Here is a 20,203-nt window from a genome sequence, read left to right as displayed (position 1 = left end):
GCTCCGTGTCCGCTTCTCTGGAGCAGCAGAAAACAACCTTTCTCCCTCCTCCATGTGACATCCTTTTATATATTTGAACATGGCTATCATATCACCCCTTAACCTCCTCTTCTCCAGGCTAAACATGCCCAGCTCCCTTAGCCGTTCCTCATAAGGCATCGTTTCCAGGCCTTTGACCATTTTGGTTGCCCTCCTCTGGACACGTTCCAGTTTGTCAGTGTCCTTCTTGAATTGTGGTGCCCAGAACTGGACACAGTACTCCAGGTGAGGTCTGACCAGAGCAGAATACAGTGGCACTATTACTTCCCTTGATACTAATAATGCTTGGAATTTATACAGAGCACAAATAGGACCTTCTGTTCAGGGTTCCAGCTAACCAGCCATGCCATCTTCCAGGAAACTCTATTCCACCATTGTTCCAGCTTTCTGTGTCTCCCCACCACCGCAAGTCAGTATTTTGTGCCCATTAAGTATCCTCAATGCTCACTAAGCTGTTTTTTCTTGTAACCCCCCCTCCAAATATTTAGCTTTTACCACTGAATTTCTTTTTTATATATAATAATTTTTATTAAGTTTTCCATTTAACAATCATATCACATTAATTATTCCAAATTATATCAATACAAATAATAAAGTCCAAATATTTTGCCATGCTTCGAGTTCAGTAGGGCCCAATCATCTCATATTTCTGCTGCTTTTATTGTTCACCAGTCCCATCTTCCAATCTTCTTGTTGTTATCCTTTTTCTTCTTCATAGCCTCTGAGTTGTTTCCACAGGCCAGTTAAAGTAAGCAATATTATACAGTGGTGCCTCGCAAGACGAAATTAATCCGTTCCGTGAGTCTCTTCGTCTAGTGGTTTTTTTCGTCATGCGAAGCAACCCTATTAGTGGCTTAGCGGCTTAGCGCTATTAGCGGTTTAGCGGCTATTAAAGGCTTAGCGGCTAAAAGGCTATTAGCGGCTTAGCGGCTTAGAAAAGGGGGGAGGGGGAAAATCGCAAGACTCGCAAGACTTTTTCGTTTTGCGAAGCAAGCCCATAGGGAAATTCATCTTGCGAAGCGCATCAGAAAACGGAAAACCCTTTCGTCTAGCGGGTTTTTTGTCTTGCGAGGCATTCGTCTTGCGGGGCACCACTGTACTTCTGTGTGAACTTTGTAAGGCTCTCCCCTTTTTTAAAAGCTGGTAAGTCTTTTGTTTGCAATAAATTTTGACATGCTGATCCAAAAGTCCTCCTCGGGTGGCAGACGCCATTTTTTCAGTTCCGATGAAATAAAATCTAGGCATTTGCTCATTAATTTTCCCAGACAAGTTGCACCATAAATTAGCCTTTCCAGGGAAGATGTGCCGAGTCAAACTTAGAGTACAAACATGATAACAGAGTAAAGGCTCACCTCTCCCTATGGCTATTAATCTCGCAACATCGTCTGTCTCATAATGGCGTTTTACCGCTGAGTTTCATCATACTTCTTTCTGCAAAGAAGGATGTGACAAATCCCAGTGTCTTGGCCTCAGTAATGGACTGGATGAGAGCCAACAAACTGAAACTCAGTGCGGATAAGAATGAGGCACTGTTAGTGGGTGGTTCCCTAGACCAGATGGGTGGGAGGTTGCCTGCTCTTGATGGGGTTACGCTTCCACCCGAAGGAGCAGGTTCGTAGCTTGGGGGTCCTCCTGGATCCTTTGCTGTCGCTCGAGGCTCAGGTGGCCTCAATGGCCCAGAGTGCCTTCCATCAGCTTCAGCTGGCGGCCCAGCTATGTCCCTAACTAGACAGGGATAGCCTAACTACTGTTGTCTATGCTCTCGTAACCTCAAGTCTAGGTTACTGCAATGCGTTATACATAGGGCTGTCTCTGAAGACGGTTCGGAAACTTCAGCTAGTGCAGAATTCAGCAGCCAGCTTGCTCACTGGATCAAGACAGTTTGAGCATATTACACCGATCCTGGTCCGAATGCACTGGCTACCAATTAGTTTCCGGGCCCAATAGGTTTGGACCTATAAAACCTTAAAAGACTCAGGACAGCAATACTTCAAGGACCACCTCTTTCCACATGAACCTACCCAGACACTGAGATCATCTTCTGAGGCCCTTCTTCGTGTGCCTCCTCCTTGAGAGGTCCGGAGGGTGGCAACACGAGAACAGGGCCTTCTCTGCAGTGGCTCCCCGTCTGTGGAATGCTCTCCCCTGGGAAGTTCGCCTGGCGCCTTCATTATATACCTTTAGGCGTTCCTTTTTAACTAGGCCTTGGGTTGATCTGATTTACATCCTATGCCCTTTTTAAATGTGTGTTTTTTTGGGGGGGCTATTGGGTTGTTCGGGACGCGGGTGGCGCGGTGGGTTAAACCACAGAGCCTAGGACTTGCCGATCAGAAGGTCGGCGGTTGGAATCCCCGCGACGGAGTGAGCTCCCGTTGCTCGGTCCCTGCTCCTGCCAACCTAGCAGTTCGAAAGCACGTCAAAGTGCAAGTAGATAAATAGGTACCGCTCCGGCGGGAAGGTAAATGGCATTTCCGTGCGCTGCTCTGGTTCGCCAGAAGCGGCTTAGTCATGCTGGCCACATGACCCGGAAGCTGTACGCCGGCTCCCTTGGCCAATAAAGCGAGATGAGCGCTGCAACCCCAGAGTCAGTCGCGACTGGACCTAATGGTCAGGGGTCCCTTTACCTTTACCTTTACCTTTATTGGGTTGTTGTTTTTATTTTTATTATGTATTTTGTGGTTTTATATCTTGATTTTATTCTGTGAACCACCCTGAGACGCCCCCCCCCCCGGGTATAGGGCGGTATATTAAATAAATAAATAATCAATCAATCAATCAATCAATCAATCAATCAGTCCCATGGTACCATGCTGTGACTTCTTTGCAAAGCATTTTGAGGATCAAATCACTTGCATATGCAAGTGAATCTCAAGAAGTGTCCAGAGCACTGTCTAGTCCTGTTACGTTGGATGACTTTGAGTTGGTAAGGCTCGAGGATGCGGACAAGGTGCTTGGACCGGACAGGGCGACCACTTGCACTCTGAACCCTCTTGGCTGATAAAAACTATCAGGGAGAGGACCATAGCTGTCAACGTTTCCCCTTTTTTTAAGGAAAATTCCCTTATTCTGAATAGGATTCCTTGCAAGAAAAGGGAAAAGTTGACAGCTATGGAGAGGACACCCCCTTCTGTCACCTCCAGGGCTGTGGTTAATATCTCCTTGCGAGAGGGGATAGTCCCTGCCAGCTCGAAGGAGGCAATGGTAAAACCACTCCTGAAAAAAAGCCTCCCTCAGTTTGAAAATCTAAGTCAGTGTTTCCCAACCGGTGTTCCGCGGCACACGAGTGTGCCGTGAGACATCGGCTGGTGTGCCGCGAGATACCTGGAGGGAGGCGGGCAAGTCGGGCGGCGAGAGGCGGGGCGGCGGCGGCGAGGAGAGGCCGCGCCTCCTGCTGCTGCCTGGCGCTCCTCCTCGCAGCCGGCAGCGCTGCCTGGGCGCCTCCGCGCGACTCTGCCTCGCTGGGTTTGGTCTCCCAGCAGAGACGGGTCACACGCGCACCTCCCTCCCTCCCTCAGCCTGCGCGGAGGGAGAGCCAGAGAGAGGCATCGCTCCTGCGCTCCGAGGCGGATTGAGCGCAGCTGAGAGGAGCTGCCGAGGGAAAAAACTTTCACTTTTGTGCGTCCCTCCCGGCGTGACGCTGCGCGCTGACGGGGCGGGGCTTTAATGGTGGTGTGCCGCGAGATTTTTTTTCAGTAAACAGGTGTGCCGTTGCCCAAAAACGTTTGGGAAACACTGATCTAAGTATCATAATTACTGGCCAACTGCCATTCTCCCCTTCTTGGGCAAGGTTCTTGAGCAGGTGGTCATGGAGGAAACTGATTCTCTAGATCCATTTGAATCAGGGCCTGGTTTTGACACACAAATGGATTTGGTCACCCTGTGTGAAGGCCTGTTTCGGAAGAGAGGCAGGGGAAATGTGTCCCTGTTAATTCTTCTCTACTTCTCAGTGGCCCCCTCAAGGAAGAGAAGTACCGTATTTTTTGCACCACTTTTTTCCTCCTAGAAAGTAAGGGGAAATGTCTGTGCGTGTTATGGAGCGAATGCCTGCAGATGGCGGGGGGGATCTGCTGCAGTCGTGAGCAGAGGATCCATGGTTCCCCTTCCTTCCCTCCTCCGTGGTTACAAAGCATGGATCCACATGGATCCTCAGGATTTTTGCATTGGGCTACTCCAAACTCACTGTCAGATCACATGTCTGTGGCCACAGCATGAACCACAAAAATCATATATCCACTATTTCGTTTAGAATATTTTTTTCTTGTTTTCCTCCTCTAAAAACTACGTGCGTGTTATGGTCTGGTGCGTGTTATAGAGCGAAAAATACGGTATTCCTTCCACACTAGAGGTATATAAGGGTCTGAATCTGGTCTAGAGCCTTGCCCGTTCTAATGTTTATGAGATAGACAAATAGTAAATTATTATTATTATTATTATTATTATTATTATTATTATTATTATTATTGAATTTATTACCTAGGGGTTTCAGGGCAGTTTGCAAAATAAAATCAAGATATAAAACCACAAAATAACTAATAAAAACCAAAACAACCCAATAGGCCCCCCCTGAAAAAAACACCTTTTAAAAGGGCATAGGATGTAAATTAGATCAGTGTTTCCCAAACGTTTTTGGGCAACGGCACACCTGTTTACTGAAAAAAAATCTCGCGGCACACCACCATTAAAGCCCCGCCCCGTGACGTCAGCGCGCAGCGTCACGCCGGGAGGGACGCACAAAAGTGAAAGTTTTTTTCCCTCGGCAGCTCCTCTCAGCTGCGCTCAATCCGCCTCGGAGCGCAGGAGCGATGCCTCTCTCTGGCTCTCCCTCCGCGCAGGCTGAGGGAGGGAGGGAGGTGCGCGTGTGACCCGTCTCTGCTGGGAGACCAAACCCAGCGAGGCAGAGTCGCGCGGAGGCGCCCAGGCAGCGCTGCCGGCTGCGAGGAGAAGCGCCAGGCAGCAGCAGGAGGCGCGGCCTCTCCTCGCCGCCGCCGCCCCGCCTCTCGCCGCCCGACTCCCTCCAGGCATCTCGCGGCACACGAGGCAACGTCTCACGGCACACTCGTGTGCCGCGGAACACCGGTTGGGAAACACTGAATTAGATCAACCAAAGGCCTGGTTAAAAAGGAACGTTTTTGCCTGTGTGAAATTGCTGTCACCTAGTGGCATTCAGGTGGAATTACATCCCAAATCCCGAATCTCACCCATACTCCCTAGTCAGACTATTCAGGGCAAATGAAATATTCGGACCGAAATAGAAAAATTCCACTGAGTTGAAATTTTTTTTAAAAAGCATTTTTCATGTGTAAAGGTGCTGCTCCTCTGTCAATTTCAATTAATGCATCTATAGCAGTATTTTCCAAACTTGGGTCTCCAGCTGGATTTGGACTACAGTTCCCATCATCCCTGATCAATGGTCCTGCTAGTTAGCGATGATGGGAGTTGTAGTCCTAAAGCATCTGGAGACCCAAGTTTGGGAAACCCTGATCTATAGGATGGGGGTGTAGCAGGTTCCATCTCTGCCCACTAAGTACATTAATTTTTTTGTATGTGGTAATATACCATTGGGAAGCGGGTGGTGCTGTGGGTTAAACCACAGAGCCTAGGACTTGCCAATCAGAAGGTCGGCGGTTTGAATCCCCGTGACGGGGTGAGCTCCCGTTGTTCGGTCCCTGCTCCTGCCAACCTAGCTGTTCAAAAGCACGTCAAAGTGCAAGTAGATAAATAGGTACCACTCTGGCGGGAAGGTAAACAGCGTTTCCGTGCGCTGCTCTGGTTCGCCAGAAGTGGCTTAGTCATGCTGGCCACATGACCCGGAAGCTGTACGCCGGCTCCCTCGGCCAATAAAGCAAAATGAGCGCCGCAACCCCAGAGTCGGTCACGACTGGACCTAATGGTCAGGGCTCCCTTTACCTTTACCTTATACCCATATATAGCTCACTGTTCGAGTTCAGGTTTTCATATGCTTCTACGCGTTGTATCCTTTGAACTTGATTTTCCAACATCCAACTCTAGTTTTCAATACTGCAGCACTTCGGCTCACTATGGGTAATGAGGGCATCACTGGGGCTGAGAGGAAGCCATGGCACCCCCTATGTCTTGGGGGTGAAAGGGAAAGGCTTCTCAATATGTCCTTCTCCTCTTCCTTCTGAGCCAGTGTGGTGTAGTGGTTAAGAGCGGTAGTCACGTAATCTGGGAAACCAGGTTCGTGTCTCCGCTCCTCCACATGCAGCTGCTGGGTGACCTTGGGCCAGTCACACTTCTGTGAAGTCTCTCAGCCCCACTCACCTCACAGAGTGTTTGTTGTGGGGGAGGAAGGGAAAGGAGAATGTTAGCCGCTTTGAGACTCCTGAAGGGGAGTGAAAGGCGGGATATCAAATCCAAACTCTTCTTCTTCTTCTTCTTCCTGGGCAGTGTTGAACTTGACAGCTCCTTCAACCGCACCTGTGTGACCTGTGGCCTGCAGCCCGGCTGCTCCTTTGTAGATGTCCGTTTCAGCCCCAGGATGAGGCATTTTATATTGTTCTGCAAAGGTGGGTTTCGGCAAGGGAAGACAGGTGCAAGACAAAGTTGCGGATTTACCCAAATACATATATTTATATCTGCTTTTATTATGACATTTGGGCCTGTCTGACGGATGGATCAAAACTGTTAAGGCACCTTCCATGATGGATAGAAAGCTGAAATGTTGATGCATGCACACTCTGGCTGCTTGTAAAGCATAGCTGTCAACTGTCCTTTATTTGGCGGGAAAGTCCCTTATCCCAGCGCCGTGTCTTGCTGCTGTCCCTTATTGATTATGTCCCTTAAATTTCCCGGGTTTCAAAGGAAGCAGCTCCTCTCCTTCCCTCCCTGCCGGCCAGGGAGGAGGGAGGCTCCAACTGTGTTGCTTGGCTGCGTTGCTCACCCAATAAGGAGTCTAAGAACGACTGGGGGGGTGGAGCTTGCATGCCTTGTGCCGATCAAATCAGCCATGTTGTCTGGGGACTCGCCTTTGCTCAGCGCTTCCCAGCGGAGAGGTGACGGTGGTTTTCCTTGCTGCATCCCCTTTGCTGGGTTGCTGCGCTGTGGGAACCACCGCTTGAGGCTTTGTTTGGCCGCTGGCTGGGCTTTCTGCCTTTGGCTTGGAGGGGCTCAGAAGCTGAACATACCTGTGCTTGGAAAAATCCCTTATTTTGGCTGCTGATCCCTTATTTTCGAGGCTGCTGGTCCCTTATTTTCAAATCTGTAAGTTGACAGCTATGTTGTAAAGTCCAAAAAAATTGCAGACAAATAGGAATGCCCTCTTAACTTACTTAAACAGTCTTCAGATTTGGGAAGGATGGAATTTTCAGTAGGGCACACAAACTGTGTGCATGCATTTAAATACACACACACACACATACACATTTTATCTAGAGCCAGACGCTACTCAGGGCTGGCTATGAAGATGTTGCCAATTCTATGAGCAAAAAGAAAAGGGGGAAATGATAGATCCCTTTTTCAAGGGGTTCAAAGTCTAATGAAGGAAAGAAAGAGACAGATGGTCTCGAAGCAACACAACTCATTCACTTAAGCAAGTCCTGTATGCATGTAACAGTGTCCAGTTATTATCTTGTGAATTGCCCAACATGGCCAATGGTTTGTTTACTACTGACCTGAGTTTTCTCCACCCCACAGGGCCTGGAGTCCCTCAAGTCTCTGTTCACCGCACAGCTAACCCCCGTGGTGAGTATCAGATTTGAGGGGGGGGGGGTTGCTTTAAAAACAAACAAACTGTGTTAGTCTGATGGGTGGTGGTAAATATGATCTGGATACTTTCTGAGAGACAGTATATTTGTGTTGTGGTTCTGATTTGGTGACTGAGTGTGCATTGGTTTGGCGTATCTGAACCCATCTGTCTTCATGTATCCAGTGCTTTTCTCTGCACTGATCTCTCAACAGATCACAGGAGCAGGTGAAACCAGTTTGGGGAGACTATGTGGGCCATGTTCTCGCTCTGTGTGTCTGATCAGCTCTGAGCTGATCGTGGCTGATTTTTCTGTGTCCAAAGGGAACTTGTCCACCTGCTTTTCTGCCCCAACCTAAAGGATGTCAGCATCGCCCTTGAGCCAGTGCCACTAACTAGACTCATACACTTCAGCCCCGACTGGGCTAGGCGAGCTGGGTAGCACTTCCAGAGACCACCTTCTGCACAGGAACAGGTCAAAGTGCTGTGGACTCACAGCTTAGAGTTGTGAGCACCGGATTCACTTCCACAAAAAGACAGTCGTCGCACAGCAGAGTATAGCAGAGCATAAACGACTCGGAGAGCAGCTCTGTAGAATATCTTCTTTTATTCTATCTACAACTATAATACACAACTATGTACAGAGCTAAATGAGGTCTAAGCGAAAATGCTGAACTGCACTGAGTGTCTGCAGCTGCTCTTATCAGCAACCTTATCTATACACACGATCTCTCTCTAACACTCAGTCTCTCTCTCTGACATGAGGTTGGAGCGGAATAAGTAGAGAGCAGAAACCGCCCCCTCCTCTCTGGAGAATCAGCAGAGAACATCAACAGATTCTTGGATATGGGAGGGGTGAAATCTCCTCAAACAAGAGTTCTGTGTTATATGAAAACATATTTGCTACGTTGTTCACCTTGGTCTCAATAACGGTTGTAATTTACTTCCCACGTGAGTTACATAATGAGGAAACACTTTTAGCCTTGTGCCTAATAGCTGCAGTTAAGCCCTATTCCCTTGAATTCAAGGTCAGCTTTTTAAAAGCAGCTTCGCCCCTCGTTATCGCAACATCCTGCATCAGTGAGTTCCAGAGATCTGCTATATTTATGGGGAAACTGCTGTTTCTAAAAGACTGGCATCCACAACTGACTTGTGTAGGAAGTTGCCCAAGTGCTACTAACGGTGTTGGTATCTGTCTCATTCCTGGCTCCCAGACTTCCTTCTCCTGGAAGAGAACCGCCTTTTGCAAGATGCCCTTATGCATAAAGAGATGCCGTTGGTGGAATTCAGGTCGTTTCGACTTGCTAACTACGGTGAGAATGCGAAGGCTGTCCCTCTACTTCCCAAGCCCCTCACAGGAAGTTCATTGCAAGGCTGTGATCATAAGAAGCATGCTACTGGATCGAGACCAAAGGCCTCTCCTCCTATATTCAGTCACATATTTTTTCTTGTTTCCCTTACAACTCAGACCTGTCTGTGCGTGTGACCCTGCCGCCGCCACACCAGTGTGCCTTCTGTCCATTGCTACTGCTGCTGTGAGTAGTGGGGAGGAGAGAAAAATAAGATTCAGATTTCATTTAAAGGCAAAGTTATCCAATCTGCACATTCTGAAACTAAACCAAAAATAACCCCGCTCTCTGGATTTTGCACTTACCGTATTTTTCGCACCATAGGATGCACCGGACAATAGGACGCACTTTGTTTTAGAGGGGGAGAACAAGAAAAAAAATTCTTCCCCTCTCTGCCCAGTGCCCCTTCAGTGAAGCAGCAGGAGGCGCTGCACAGAGAGGGGGAGAACTTTCCCCCTCTTGTTTTCCCACTCTAAAACAAGGTGCCGTTTAAGGTGCGTTCAGGCGGCTACCTTGGAAGCCTGGAGAGCGAGAGGGGTCAGTGTGCACTGACCCCTCTCACTCTCCAGGCTTCAGGTTCCTTTCGACCTGCTCTTTGGGGCTGGCGGGGGGGGAAGCCCACCACCAGCCCCAAAGAGCAGGTCAGGGAGCAGTGGAAAGGCGCAGCGGAGAGGCTCCTGCCATAGCTGCGCATCACCTCTCCAGCCGGGAGAGGGTCGCAGAGTGCTTCTTTAGCCCCGCGCGCACGCTCTCTCTGCTGGAGCGGTGACATGGGGCTGTAGAGGCTCCTGCGATAGCCGTGTGCCACCTCTCCAGCTGGGAGAGGGTTGCGGGGCTATGGCGTCTTCGCTCCATAGGACGCACACACATTTCCCCTTCATTTTTGAAGGGGGAAAAGTGCGTCCTATAGAGCGAAAAATACGGTAGTCTGTTTTGGCAATGCAGCTGTCCAACTGATCAATGCTTATAAAAATGCATACATTAGGAGAAACCATGCACAAAGATTTGTTATTGGTTTCAGAACTCACAGGGTTAAGGAGTTCTGTGTGACGTCTCTTTCCTGAGGCGTGGTTAGAAACTCTTATGGGAGTGGTTTGACTCTGAGAGTTTTAGTCTGGTTTTGCTTTTGCGGAGAGAGGATGCAAGATGTGTGCGTTGTCGCCTGGAGAGATTTAAGATCTGCTTTACTTCATGATTAAAGGCTAACAAGATAAGGAACGCCTTTGTGTCTGCTCTGAATTTATTACCCACATGCTGCAATTGCTTCGCTGCTGTGTTTACTCTGCTACCGGCAAGAGGCGGAGGCAGGAAGGACTTTTGTATCAGCACGGACAGGCAGCAGAGCTGCGCAGGGAAGCGTGCCAGGCTCCATGTTTGTTTTTCTTGGCACTCATGGCAACTTTGGCCTCTCCGTTGCCATAAGATTTACCGTATTTTTCGCTCCATAGGGCGCACCAGACCATAGGGCTCACCTAGTTTTTAGGGGGGGGAATTAAGGGGGGAAAGTTTATTTTCCCCCCAGCCCCAAAGTGCAAAGAACTTAAAAGCTCGGGCTTCCCCCTCTCCAGCCCTGCGGCTAAAAACGAAGCCAAGACAGCGAGCAGGATCCATCCCGCTGGCTGTCTTGGTTTCCTCTTTAGCCACGCACAACCTCTCCAGCTGGGAGAGGCTGCGCGCGGCTTTGGCAGACACCAAGACAGTGAGAGGGATGGATCCTGCTCACTGTCTTGGCTTCGCTTTTAGCTGTGGGGTGGGGGCGGGGGAAGCCCAAGCTTCCCCAGCCCCCAGAACAGGCTGCTATCCACAAGCCTTCGGAGCCCGGCAGGAACTCCTGCCGCACTCTGAAGGCTTGCGGATAGCTTCCTGAAGCCTGGAGAGCGAGCACTGACCCCTCTCACTCTCCAGGCTTCAGCAAAAGCCTGCATTCGCCCCATAGGACGCACACACATTTCCCCTTCATTTTTGGAGGGGAAAAAGTGCGTCCTATAGAGCGAAAAATACGGTAAATCATGGGCCCAGTCACCTTCTAAATCCACCCCATGGACAGTCCGGGAATCAGTGTGTTTTTACATGAGTAGAATGTGTGCTTTTATTTAAAAAGCATCCCTGGGTTATTTGTGGGGCATAGGAATTCGTTCATTCCCCCCCAAAAAAAATATAGTCCGGCCCCCCCACAAGGTCTGAGGGACAGCGGACTGGCCCCTGCTGAAAAAGTTTGCTGACCCCTGATTTAAATGTTAGTGGGAATGGCATGCAAAAAATGTCTTCTTGCAGCAGTGTGTCCATTAAGCAAAACTGCATACAGAAATGTGTTTATTGGGAGGGGGTGGGGTGGGAAATTACACTAAGAAGCTGAATAATTTTCGGGCGGATTCCAAAAGAGAAAATCCATAAACTGCTGCAGGAATGCAAAGAGTTGGATTTGAGACTGGAGAAATCGGAAACAGAGAGAACTCTAACTGACTGCTCCTTCCATCCCTAGCTGTGAGTGGCATCCCAGCTTAGCCTTGCCTCCATGCCGTTTCGTCCTCACAGCTGTGAATTCATTAATGAATCAGCAGGGAGAGGAGCAAGCTAGAAGATGTCTAAGTTGCTGCATCCAGTGCAGATAGGGGGAGAAAGTGGACTGGGAGGGAGAGGGGAACCTTCATTTTGACAGGGAATTATGGCAGAGGTACCTTTCCACCCTGCTATCCCTGTGGAAATTTGTAAAAAAATTAATTTTTTTTTAAAAAGAGCTCCGTCCCAGAGCTGTTGGTTTGGGTTCCACTTCAGGTGCAAACATAATAATAATAATAATAATAATAATAATAATAATAATAATAATAATAATAATAATAATAATAATAATTTATTTATACCCCGCCCATCTGACTGGGCTTCCCCAGCCACTCAGGGCGGCTTCCAAAAGAATATTAAAATACTGTGATACATCAAACATTAAAAGCTTCCCTAAACAGGGCTGCCTTCAGATGTCTTCTAAAAGTCTGGTAGTTGTTGTTCTCTTTGACATCTGGTGGGAGGGTGTTCCACAGGGCAGGCGCCACTACCAAGAAGGCCCTCTGCCTAGTTCCCTGTAACTTGGCTTCTCGCAGTGAGGGAACCGCCAGAAGGCCCTCGGTGCTGGACCTCAGTGTCCGGGCAGAAGGATGGGGGTGGAGACGCTCCTTCAGGTATATTGGACCGAGGCCGTTTAGGGCTTTAAAGGTCAGCACCAACACTTTGAATTGTGCTCAGAAACGTACTGGGAGCCAATGTAGGTCTTTCAAGACCGGTGTTATGTGGTCTCGGTGGCCGCTCCCAGTCACCAGTCTAGCTGCCGCATTCTGGATTAGTTGTAGTTTCCGGGTCACCTTCAAAGGTAGCCCCACGTAGAGCGCATTGCAGTAGTCCAAGCGGGAGATAACCAGAGCATGCACCACTCTGGTGAGACAGTCCGCAGGCAGATAGGGTCTCAGCCTACGTACCAGATGGAGCTGGTACACAGCTGCCCTGGACACGGATTTAACCTGTGCCTCCATGGACAGCTGTGAGTCCAAAATGACTCCCAGGCTGCACACCTGGTCCTTCAGGGGCACGGTTACCCCATTCAGGACCAGGGAGTCCTCCACACCTGCCCGCCTCCTGTCCCCCAGAAACAGTACTTCTGTCTTGTCAGGAATCAATCTCAATCTGTTTGCCGCCATCCATCCTCCAACCGCCTCCAGACATATCCTAGGCCACTAGCTGGTAGGTGTAACATTAATCCATGTTCTAACCTCTGATTGCTTTTTCCCTCCAGCCCAGAATCCCCAGGAGGCCAGCTGGCCACTGAGGAATTCCACCTTGATTGGGACACCGTCCTGTCTAGCTCTTTGGGTGCTGTGGTGGTCCAATTCGATGCCCGGGGATCTAGAAACCAAGGACTCAAGCTGCTGCATGAGGTCAGCCGCCAGCTGGGCTCCTTGGATGTCAAGGACCATGTAGCTCTCATGCGGTAAGGACGCCTGAGCCTCACATTTTAATACTATTGCTTAACACAGGGCCGGCCCTGCTATTAGGTAGAGTGAGGAAGCTGGTTTTGGGCGTACTCTGAAAGGGACGGCAAAGTCTTTGCTCGTCGATTTATCGTTGTTCTATTTTTGCCAGCAGCGAGAGAGGCAGTTGTGAGCTTTTCTGTCTCAGGTGCCAAATAACTTAGCCAGTCTTGGGGACGATGAACCTAGGGTTGGAAAGGAGACAGAAGCTCTGCCTCAAGCAGCAAAATGTCTTGGGTCTACAGCAGGGTTCACTGAGGTTGGGGGGCCAGTGGGCAGATTTGGAATTTTGAGAGTGTGCCATGGGTGCCAGTCACAAAATGGGGGGCGGGTGTAGCGTAAAACAAAATGGCCGCCACATCTAAAAGAGCAGAAGAAGACAGAATCAGCCCCTTCAGTGGGGAACGTGCACCTCCATCAGCCATCACTGTGCGCTCAAACAAAGAGAAGTTTTTTGCGTCCTTCTCCTGCTCAGAATGGGAGAGAGGGTGGGTGTCCTATCTTGGCATCCAGTTAAATGTAGGCATGTTTAAAGAGGGGGAGGTGTTCTCAGTGTAGGAGAAGCTGAGCTAATTCAACCAGGAACTGAGCAAGAAGAGCAAACAGTCTCTTGTGCATTATGGATTTTTGAGATGTTTACTGAGATCTTTTGTGGGCTTAATAGGAGGTCCTGGTGGGCACGCTGGTGCCCGTGGGCACCACGTTAGTGACCCCTGTTCCACAGGATAGATTATGGGATGTGAGCCAGTAATTCCAAACCTATCTCCCGCTCCTGGGTCTGCACACCAGTTGAAAGAAAAAAATTTGATCACTACTTCCGTATCAGCCAGTCACGATCATCCCTTGAGACAAGAGGCAGATCCAACTCTTTCCGCTTTTCCTATTTCAAAAGGGATTGCAGCTTTACTTATTTGTCTCCACAGCCTTTCATGCAGCTGGAGATCTTTTTGTGCCAAGCATGGCCTGTATCCTAAATTGCAGGGCAATGCTATGTATATACAGTGGTACCTCGGTTTTTGAACATAATCCGTTCCTTAAGACCGTTCGGCTTCCGAAACGTTCAAAAACTGAGGCGCTAATTCAATAGAGAAAATTGAAGAAAACTCAGTGGAAGCTATTTGACTTCTGACATTCGTTCAAAAAACGGAAGCATTTGCTTCCGGGTTTTCGGTGTTTGAAAACCAAAATGTTCGACTTCCAAGACGTTTGAAAACCAAGGTACCACTGCATATATACACTCAGAAGTAAGCCCTGTGAAGATGGGACGCGGGTGGCGCTGTGCGTTAAACCACAGAGCCTAGGACTTGCTGATCAGAAGGTTGGAGGTTCAAATCCCCGCGACGGGGTGAGCTCCCATTGCTCGGTCCCAGCTCCTGCCAACCTAGCGGTTTGAAAGCACGTCCAAGTGCAAGTAGATAAATAGGTACCGCTCCAGCAGGAAGGTAAATGGCGTTTCTGTGCGCTGCTCTGGTTCGCCAGAAGCGGCTTAGTCCTGCAAGCCACATGACCCGGAAGCTGTATGCTGGCTCCCTTGGCCAATAAAGCGAGATGAGTGCCACAACCCCAGAGTCGGCCATGACTGGACCTAATGGTCAGGGGTCCCTTTACCTAAGCCCTGTGAAGTTCAGTAGGACTCACTCTTCAGTAACCGGATTTCGGTTTGCAGTCTGCACAACATTTCCCCCATCGCATTTTAATACTATTACACTCTGCAGACTAGGGCTTTCCCCCTCAGTCTTGCCCAGCAGCATAATTTTCCCCTCTTCACCTCTCCACATTTTTTGTATTTGACATCCAACCTGATTAAGAATTTCAATGAGCTTAAAAGGCTTACTCACTTTTTTGCAACTGCTTAGTTGGGGCTTAGCAAAGCAATGTCCCTATTGTTCCCTTTGCACTTTGGAAGTAAGGAATTCATTATTTTTTCCCCTTTGCTGATGCTCCGAGTCCCTGACCCTCCTGCCTATCTGATATTATGAGGGACCAATGACAGAGACCAGATAAGATTGGGAAGCATTCATGTGCACAACCACCCACCCACATCAACACATTGATTTGTTGCAGTTCTGCAGCAAGGGATTTAACATGAAAGAAGGAGCTAAAGGCATGGGGCTGTTTTGGAGATTTGAACCTATGGGCGGTGGGTGGAAAAGACTATTTATGTGTGCTACTATTACATCCCATGTTTCGTTAGCCCCAAAATGGAAAATGAGTGAGGTCCCAACTAAAGAAAAATGGCAACTTAAACTGATGGAATATGTGCAGCTTGCGGACCGAACATATAGAATAAGAGAACAAGTAGAACATAAGTTTGAAAAAGATTGGGAAAATGTTTATTGAATATAGTGGGGGAAACTGTACACTTGAAAACATTGGCAGCATTAAGATAAATTCAACAGTGTAAACAACAACAACAACAACAACAACAATAATTTATTTATTATTTATACCCCGCCCATCTAGCTGAGTTTCCCTAGCCATTCTAGGCGGCTTCCAACAAAACACTAAAATACAATAACCTATTAAACATTAAAAGCTTCCCTAAACAAGTTTTGATGGATGTACTAATTGACTACTGAATGGTTTAAAAAGGTAAAGGACCCCTGACAGTTAAGTCCAGTCGCAGACAACTCTGGGGTTGCGGTGCTCATCTTGTTTTACAGGCCGAGGGAGCCGGCGTTTGTCCATAGACAGTGCTTCCGGGTCATGCGGCCAGCTTCTGGCTGCTTCTGGCACAACGGAACACCGAAACCAGAGCAGCACACGGAAACGCTGTTTACCTTCCTGCCAGAGCGGTACCTATTTATCTACTTGCACTTTTTGGCGTGCTTTCAAACTGCTAGGTTGGTAGGAGCAGGGACCGAGCAACGGGAGCTCACTCTGCCGCGGGGATTCAAACTGCCAACCTTCTGATCAGCAAGCCCAAGAAGCTCAGTGGTTTAGACCACAGCGCCACCCGCGTCCCTTTTTACTGAATAGTTTAGTTTATGTAAAATATTCAGGGATTTATGATATGCAAATTGAACCATGGAAAGCGAAGAAGGGAAGCCATTGACATTTTCAGGTTGTTTAATGAATATTTTAAGTTGTAAAATAGAAAACTTAATAAAAATCATACACACACACAAAGGAAATGCACAGCCAGGGAGAAGGGCAGTGGTGGCGGCTGGTAGATGATGCCAGGAGCGTCAGGTTGCACAAACATGTTTCCCCCTCCTTGTGTTGCAGGTGGCTGCTACAGCTTCCATACGTGGATCGCAGGCGCACAGCCGTCTACGGGAAGGTAAATCACATGGTCCTCTGCCTCCTGAGAACATGATGCTCCTCTGTGCCTGCACCCTGCGGCCACACATTTCATACCTTGTGTCAAAGATGGGGAACTCGTGGCCTTCCTAGATGTTGTTGGATTCCAACACCCATCAGCCCCAGCTTGCATGGGCAGCGGTGATGGGTGTTGTAGTCTAACAAGAGTGGAACAGCAGGTTCCCCAACCCTGATTTAAATGATGTGCTGCCGATTGAAATTTCGTTTGCGGTTTTGTTGCTGTTGTTTTCAAGCTGCGATAGTTCTTTTAAAAGTTCAAAGTGTTACACGGCACGCTGCTTTAAAAAAAAATTGAAACATGGAATAAAACGTTTTGAATGAATGAAAAATAAAATGTATGTTTGCTTTTGTGTAGGCCTATGGAGGCTTTTTAGCACTGAAGCTCATGGCAACAGCGGAAGACCTCTTTAAATGCGGAACTGGTGTGGCACCCATTACTAGCTTCCGTTTCCACGGTGAGTAGCGGTAGAGACGGTCTGGTTTTCTTTCTTTTTCTTAAAAAAAAAGGAATCTAAATTTTGCACCACGATATACTCTGTGAAAAGGGATGAATTCTGCTGCATGTATAAATCATGCAGTTTCACTGGAAAATACAACGGTGAAGCAACAAAACCTTGGACCTGCTATGGCCTCGGCCCAGTATACCTGAAGCAGCATCTCCACCCCCATCATTCTGCCTGGACACTGAGGTTCGGCTCCGAGGGCCTTCTGGTAGTTCCCTCACTGCGAGAAGTGAGGTTACAGGGAACCAGGCAGAGGGCCTTCTCGGTGGTGGCGCCCGTCCTGTGGAACGCCCTCCCATCAGATTTCAAGGAAATAAACAACTACCTGACTTTTCTAAAACACACCTGAAGGCAGCTCTGTTGAGGAAAGTTTTTAATGCTTGATGTTTTATCGTGCTTTTAATTCTGTTGGGAGCGGCCCAGAGTGGCTGGGGAAACGCAGCCAGATGGGCGGGGTCGAAATAATAATTATTAAATTTTTATATTACCGGGGGGAGAGGTGACGACGGACCTCCAGTCAAGTCTCATTGTCCATTTCACTGCTTTGGGGTTCTGCAGTTGTACTGGGGAGGTGTTTATTGGAAGAAGCGACTCCAAAGATCCCTTAACTCTGTCTCTTGCCACAGCTGCCACCTTCTCTGAACGCTACCTGGGGATCCCTGCCAGGGAAGATGCTGCTTACACGGTATGGAGAAAGGAGCAGGAAATAGGGGCTGTTACTTATGCCTTCCTCTGCTCCCTCCCACCCCTTCTTGGGTACTGAATGAGGTAGGGTCTGGCACAGGGCCAGATTTAGCTTTGATGAGGCCAGAAGGTACTAAAGGTAATGGGGCCCTTTATATGTCCAGCTGTCTTTTGTCAATAACAAAATTGTCGCTGTTTTTGAATATATGCTGTATGGTAATTTATGGGCCTAATAGGTATCTAAAGCTATTTGCACATGCAGAATGTAGACACCCTATATATAGAAATGAGCAAACCAGTGATATTTTAGGGAGCAGGCTAGCAGGTGGAGCCCATTACATACACAACACAATACACTGTTGCTGTTTTATTTTTTTGGTTATCTTATATTTTGGAAATGTACATCCAGGGTTTTTCCCCCCTTTAATTTTTTTGGGGGCCCCCAAGAGAGTGGGGCCCTAAGCTATAGCTTGTTTAGCTTATATGTTAATCCAGCACTGGTCTGGCAGGTCTTATTTCTCAAGCATTACCTGACGGCCCCTTTCGCAGAGAAGCCCCCTGAATCTGCAAGCAACACTGGCATGCTCAGGTTGTGTGAACCAAGTCCAACTTTTTCTTTCCCAGTGTGCGCGAGTGTTACTTGCCCTACTGCCTTTTTCAGGTGGAGAGATTTCTCCCACACTCTCCCAACTTTATCATACATTTAAATGACTCTACGTCCCCCGAAAGGACGCGGGTGGCGCTGTGGGTTAAACCACAGAGCCTAGGACTCGCCGATCAGAAGGTCGGCGGTTCAAATCCCTGCGACGGGGTGAGCTCCCGTTGCTCGGTCCCAGCTCCTGTCAACCTAGCAGTTCAAAAGCATGTCAAAGTACAAGTAGATAAATAGGTACCGCTCCGGTGGGAAGGTAAACGGCGTTTCCATGCGCTGCTCTGGTTCACCAGAAGCGGCTTAGTCATGCTGGCCACATGACACGGAAGCTGTACGCCAGCTCTCTCGGCCAATAAAGCGAGATGAGCGCCACAACCCCAGAGTCGTCCACGACTGGACCTAATGGTCAGGGGTCCCTTTACCTTTACTATGTCCCCTGAAGACTCTTGGGGACTGTAGTTTACTAAGAGTGCTGCGAATTGTAGCCCTGTTGAGAGGTAGGCAATATTCCCAGTATCCTTTAGGAGGAAGATTCGCTTTATTTAACCGTATTAATTTCTGAAAATCCCTACCCCTCCCCCCCCCCACTGTCTAGGTCAAAGAGTGCTTGCAGAAGTTTGCAGTAAAACTCGCACACAAAACAATAAAACACCACTGTGAATGAAAAAAAATTAAGTGATGCCATTGTAAAAAGAAGGCCTAACATATCACCGATGCAGTGCAGGCTCACAGCTGAGCTGGCAAACACAGAATCCTGAGCTGTTACATTTCGTTGTTTTTTTATGATTTTCAGTTTTATACATTTCAGTAATTTTACAATCATTTTAACATTTCAAAACTTGACTTCCTTCCCCCTCTTTCTGCGGTTCGTTAAATTTATTTCTAATATTTTATGCATATCCAAATTAACTTAATTTGTTCATTTATCCATCTACTTTAAATATATACTCTTATAAAACTGCGGGTGATTACAATAATCCTGCCAATGTTCTTATCTGTTTACAGTTCGTTTGTAAATATCCCATAAACCATTTCCATTCTTTTATAAAAAGCTTGTGATCTTGATTTCTTATTTCTCCGGTAAGTTTTGCCATTTCTGTATATCCCATAAGTTTTTGTACCCATTCTTCATTTGCTGGGACCCAGAGAAGAAAGAAGAAAGGAAATGGAAAGAAAATGAGCTGTTACATTTTGAACCCGTTTCTCTGCTGCTACCTCCTCAGTGGCTGCCAGCTTCCCCATTCCACCTGCCCCACGAAATCACCAATTATTATTTTTTGGCCAGCTGTGAATCCATGTGTGATTTGCTGGAACCTGCAACATGTCCGTGCAGAGGTTGGGCTGCTGGCACTTGCCTCCAATTCCTGCTGGCACAAGTGCACTCCTGATTTATAACCTGATTGTGCAGGAAAAGCTTTCCCTGTTGCTGCTGCAAAGGGGCAGTGGGGAGGGAGACAGATATTTTGGTGCTTCGTTCCTGCCTCTTCCACCCTTTTCCTTTTCCTCCCTCCAGATGGCCTCTGTGTTGGAAGAAGCACCCCACCTCAAGGACAGAAATGTCCTCCTTGCCCACGGAACTGGAGATGGTAAGGTTTGACCTCTCCATTGACTCTCCCACTCGCCCATCCCATCCCTAACAATGATCTCCAGGTTGACTCGAGGGTTTGGGGGTGGAGCTGGGAACAATGTACTGGAATGGGCTCCTTCCCAGTTGCCTCCTTATACAGGAAGATAGGAAGGGGCCTTATAATACCTTCTGCACTCTGTCAGTGGATCTCCAGGATTTCAGACAGAGGACTCTCCTAGATCTACCTGGAGATGCTGGCGCTGTGGTCTGAACCACTGAGCCTCTTGAGCTAGCCAATTGGAAGGTCGGCAGTTCGAATTCCCATGATGGAGTGAGCTCCCATTGCTCTGTTCCATCTCCTGCCAAC

The 20,203-nt window shown here is 48.2% G+C and overlaps 1 protein-coding gene across 2 annotated transcripts in view; it reads left to right on the top strand.

The window, feature by feature from the left end:
- LOC309526406 (inactive dipeptidyl peptidase 10-like) overlaps window positions 1-20,203 on the top strand; it is a 55,937-nt gene that overhangs the window by 31,192 nt on the left and 4,542 nt on the right. The window contains exons 16-24 of one of the 2 annotated variants that reach the window (XM_082212450.1): window positions 6,448-6,566; window positions 7,693-7,740; window positions 8,956-9,054; window positions 9,210-9,276; window positions 12,872-13,066; window positions 16,335-16,389; window positions 16,786-16,885; window positions 17,560-17,618; window positions 19,783-19,855. In XM_082212450.1, coding sequence (XP_082068576.1) covers window positions 6,448-6,566; window positions 7,693-7,740; window positions 8,956-9,054; window positions 9,210-9,276; window positions 12,872-13,066; window positions 16,335-16,389; window positions 16,786-16,885; window positions 17,560-17,618; window positions 19,783-19,855 — 815 coding nt within the window. The remainder of the gene's footprint in view (window positions 1-6,447; window positions 6,567-7,692; window positions 7,741-8,955; window positions 9,055-9,209; window positions 9,277-12,871; window positions 13,067-16,334; window positions 16,390-16,785; window positions 16,886-17,559; window positions 17,619-19,782; window positions 19,856-20,203) is intronic. The other variant, XM_082212451.1, reaches the window with a different exon arrangement.

This window comes from Podarcis vaucheri, assembly GCF_965113315.1.
Source record: "Podarcis vaucheri genome assembly, chromosome: 2".
Lineage (NCBI taxonomy): Eukaryota > Metazoa > Chordata > Lepidosauria > Squamata > Lacertidae > Podarcis > Podarcis vaucheri.
The sequence above is the reverse complement of the archived record's forward strand: the minus strand, read 5'-3'. Positions and strand labels throughout refer to the sequence as shown.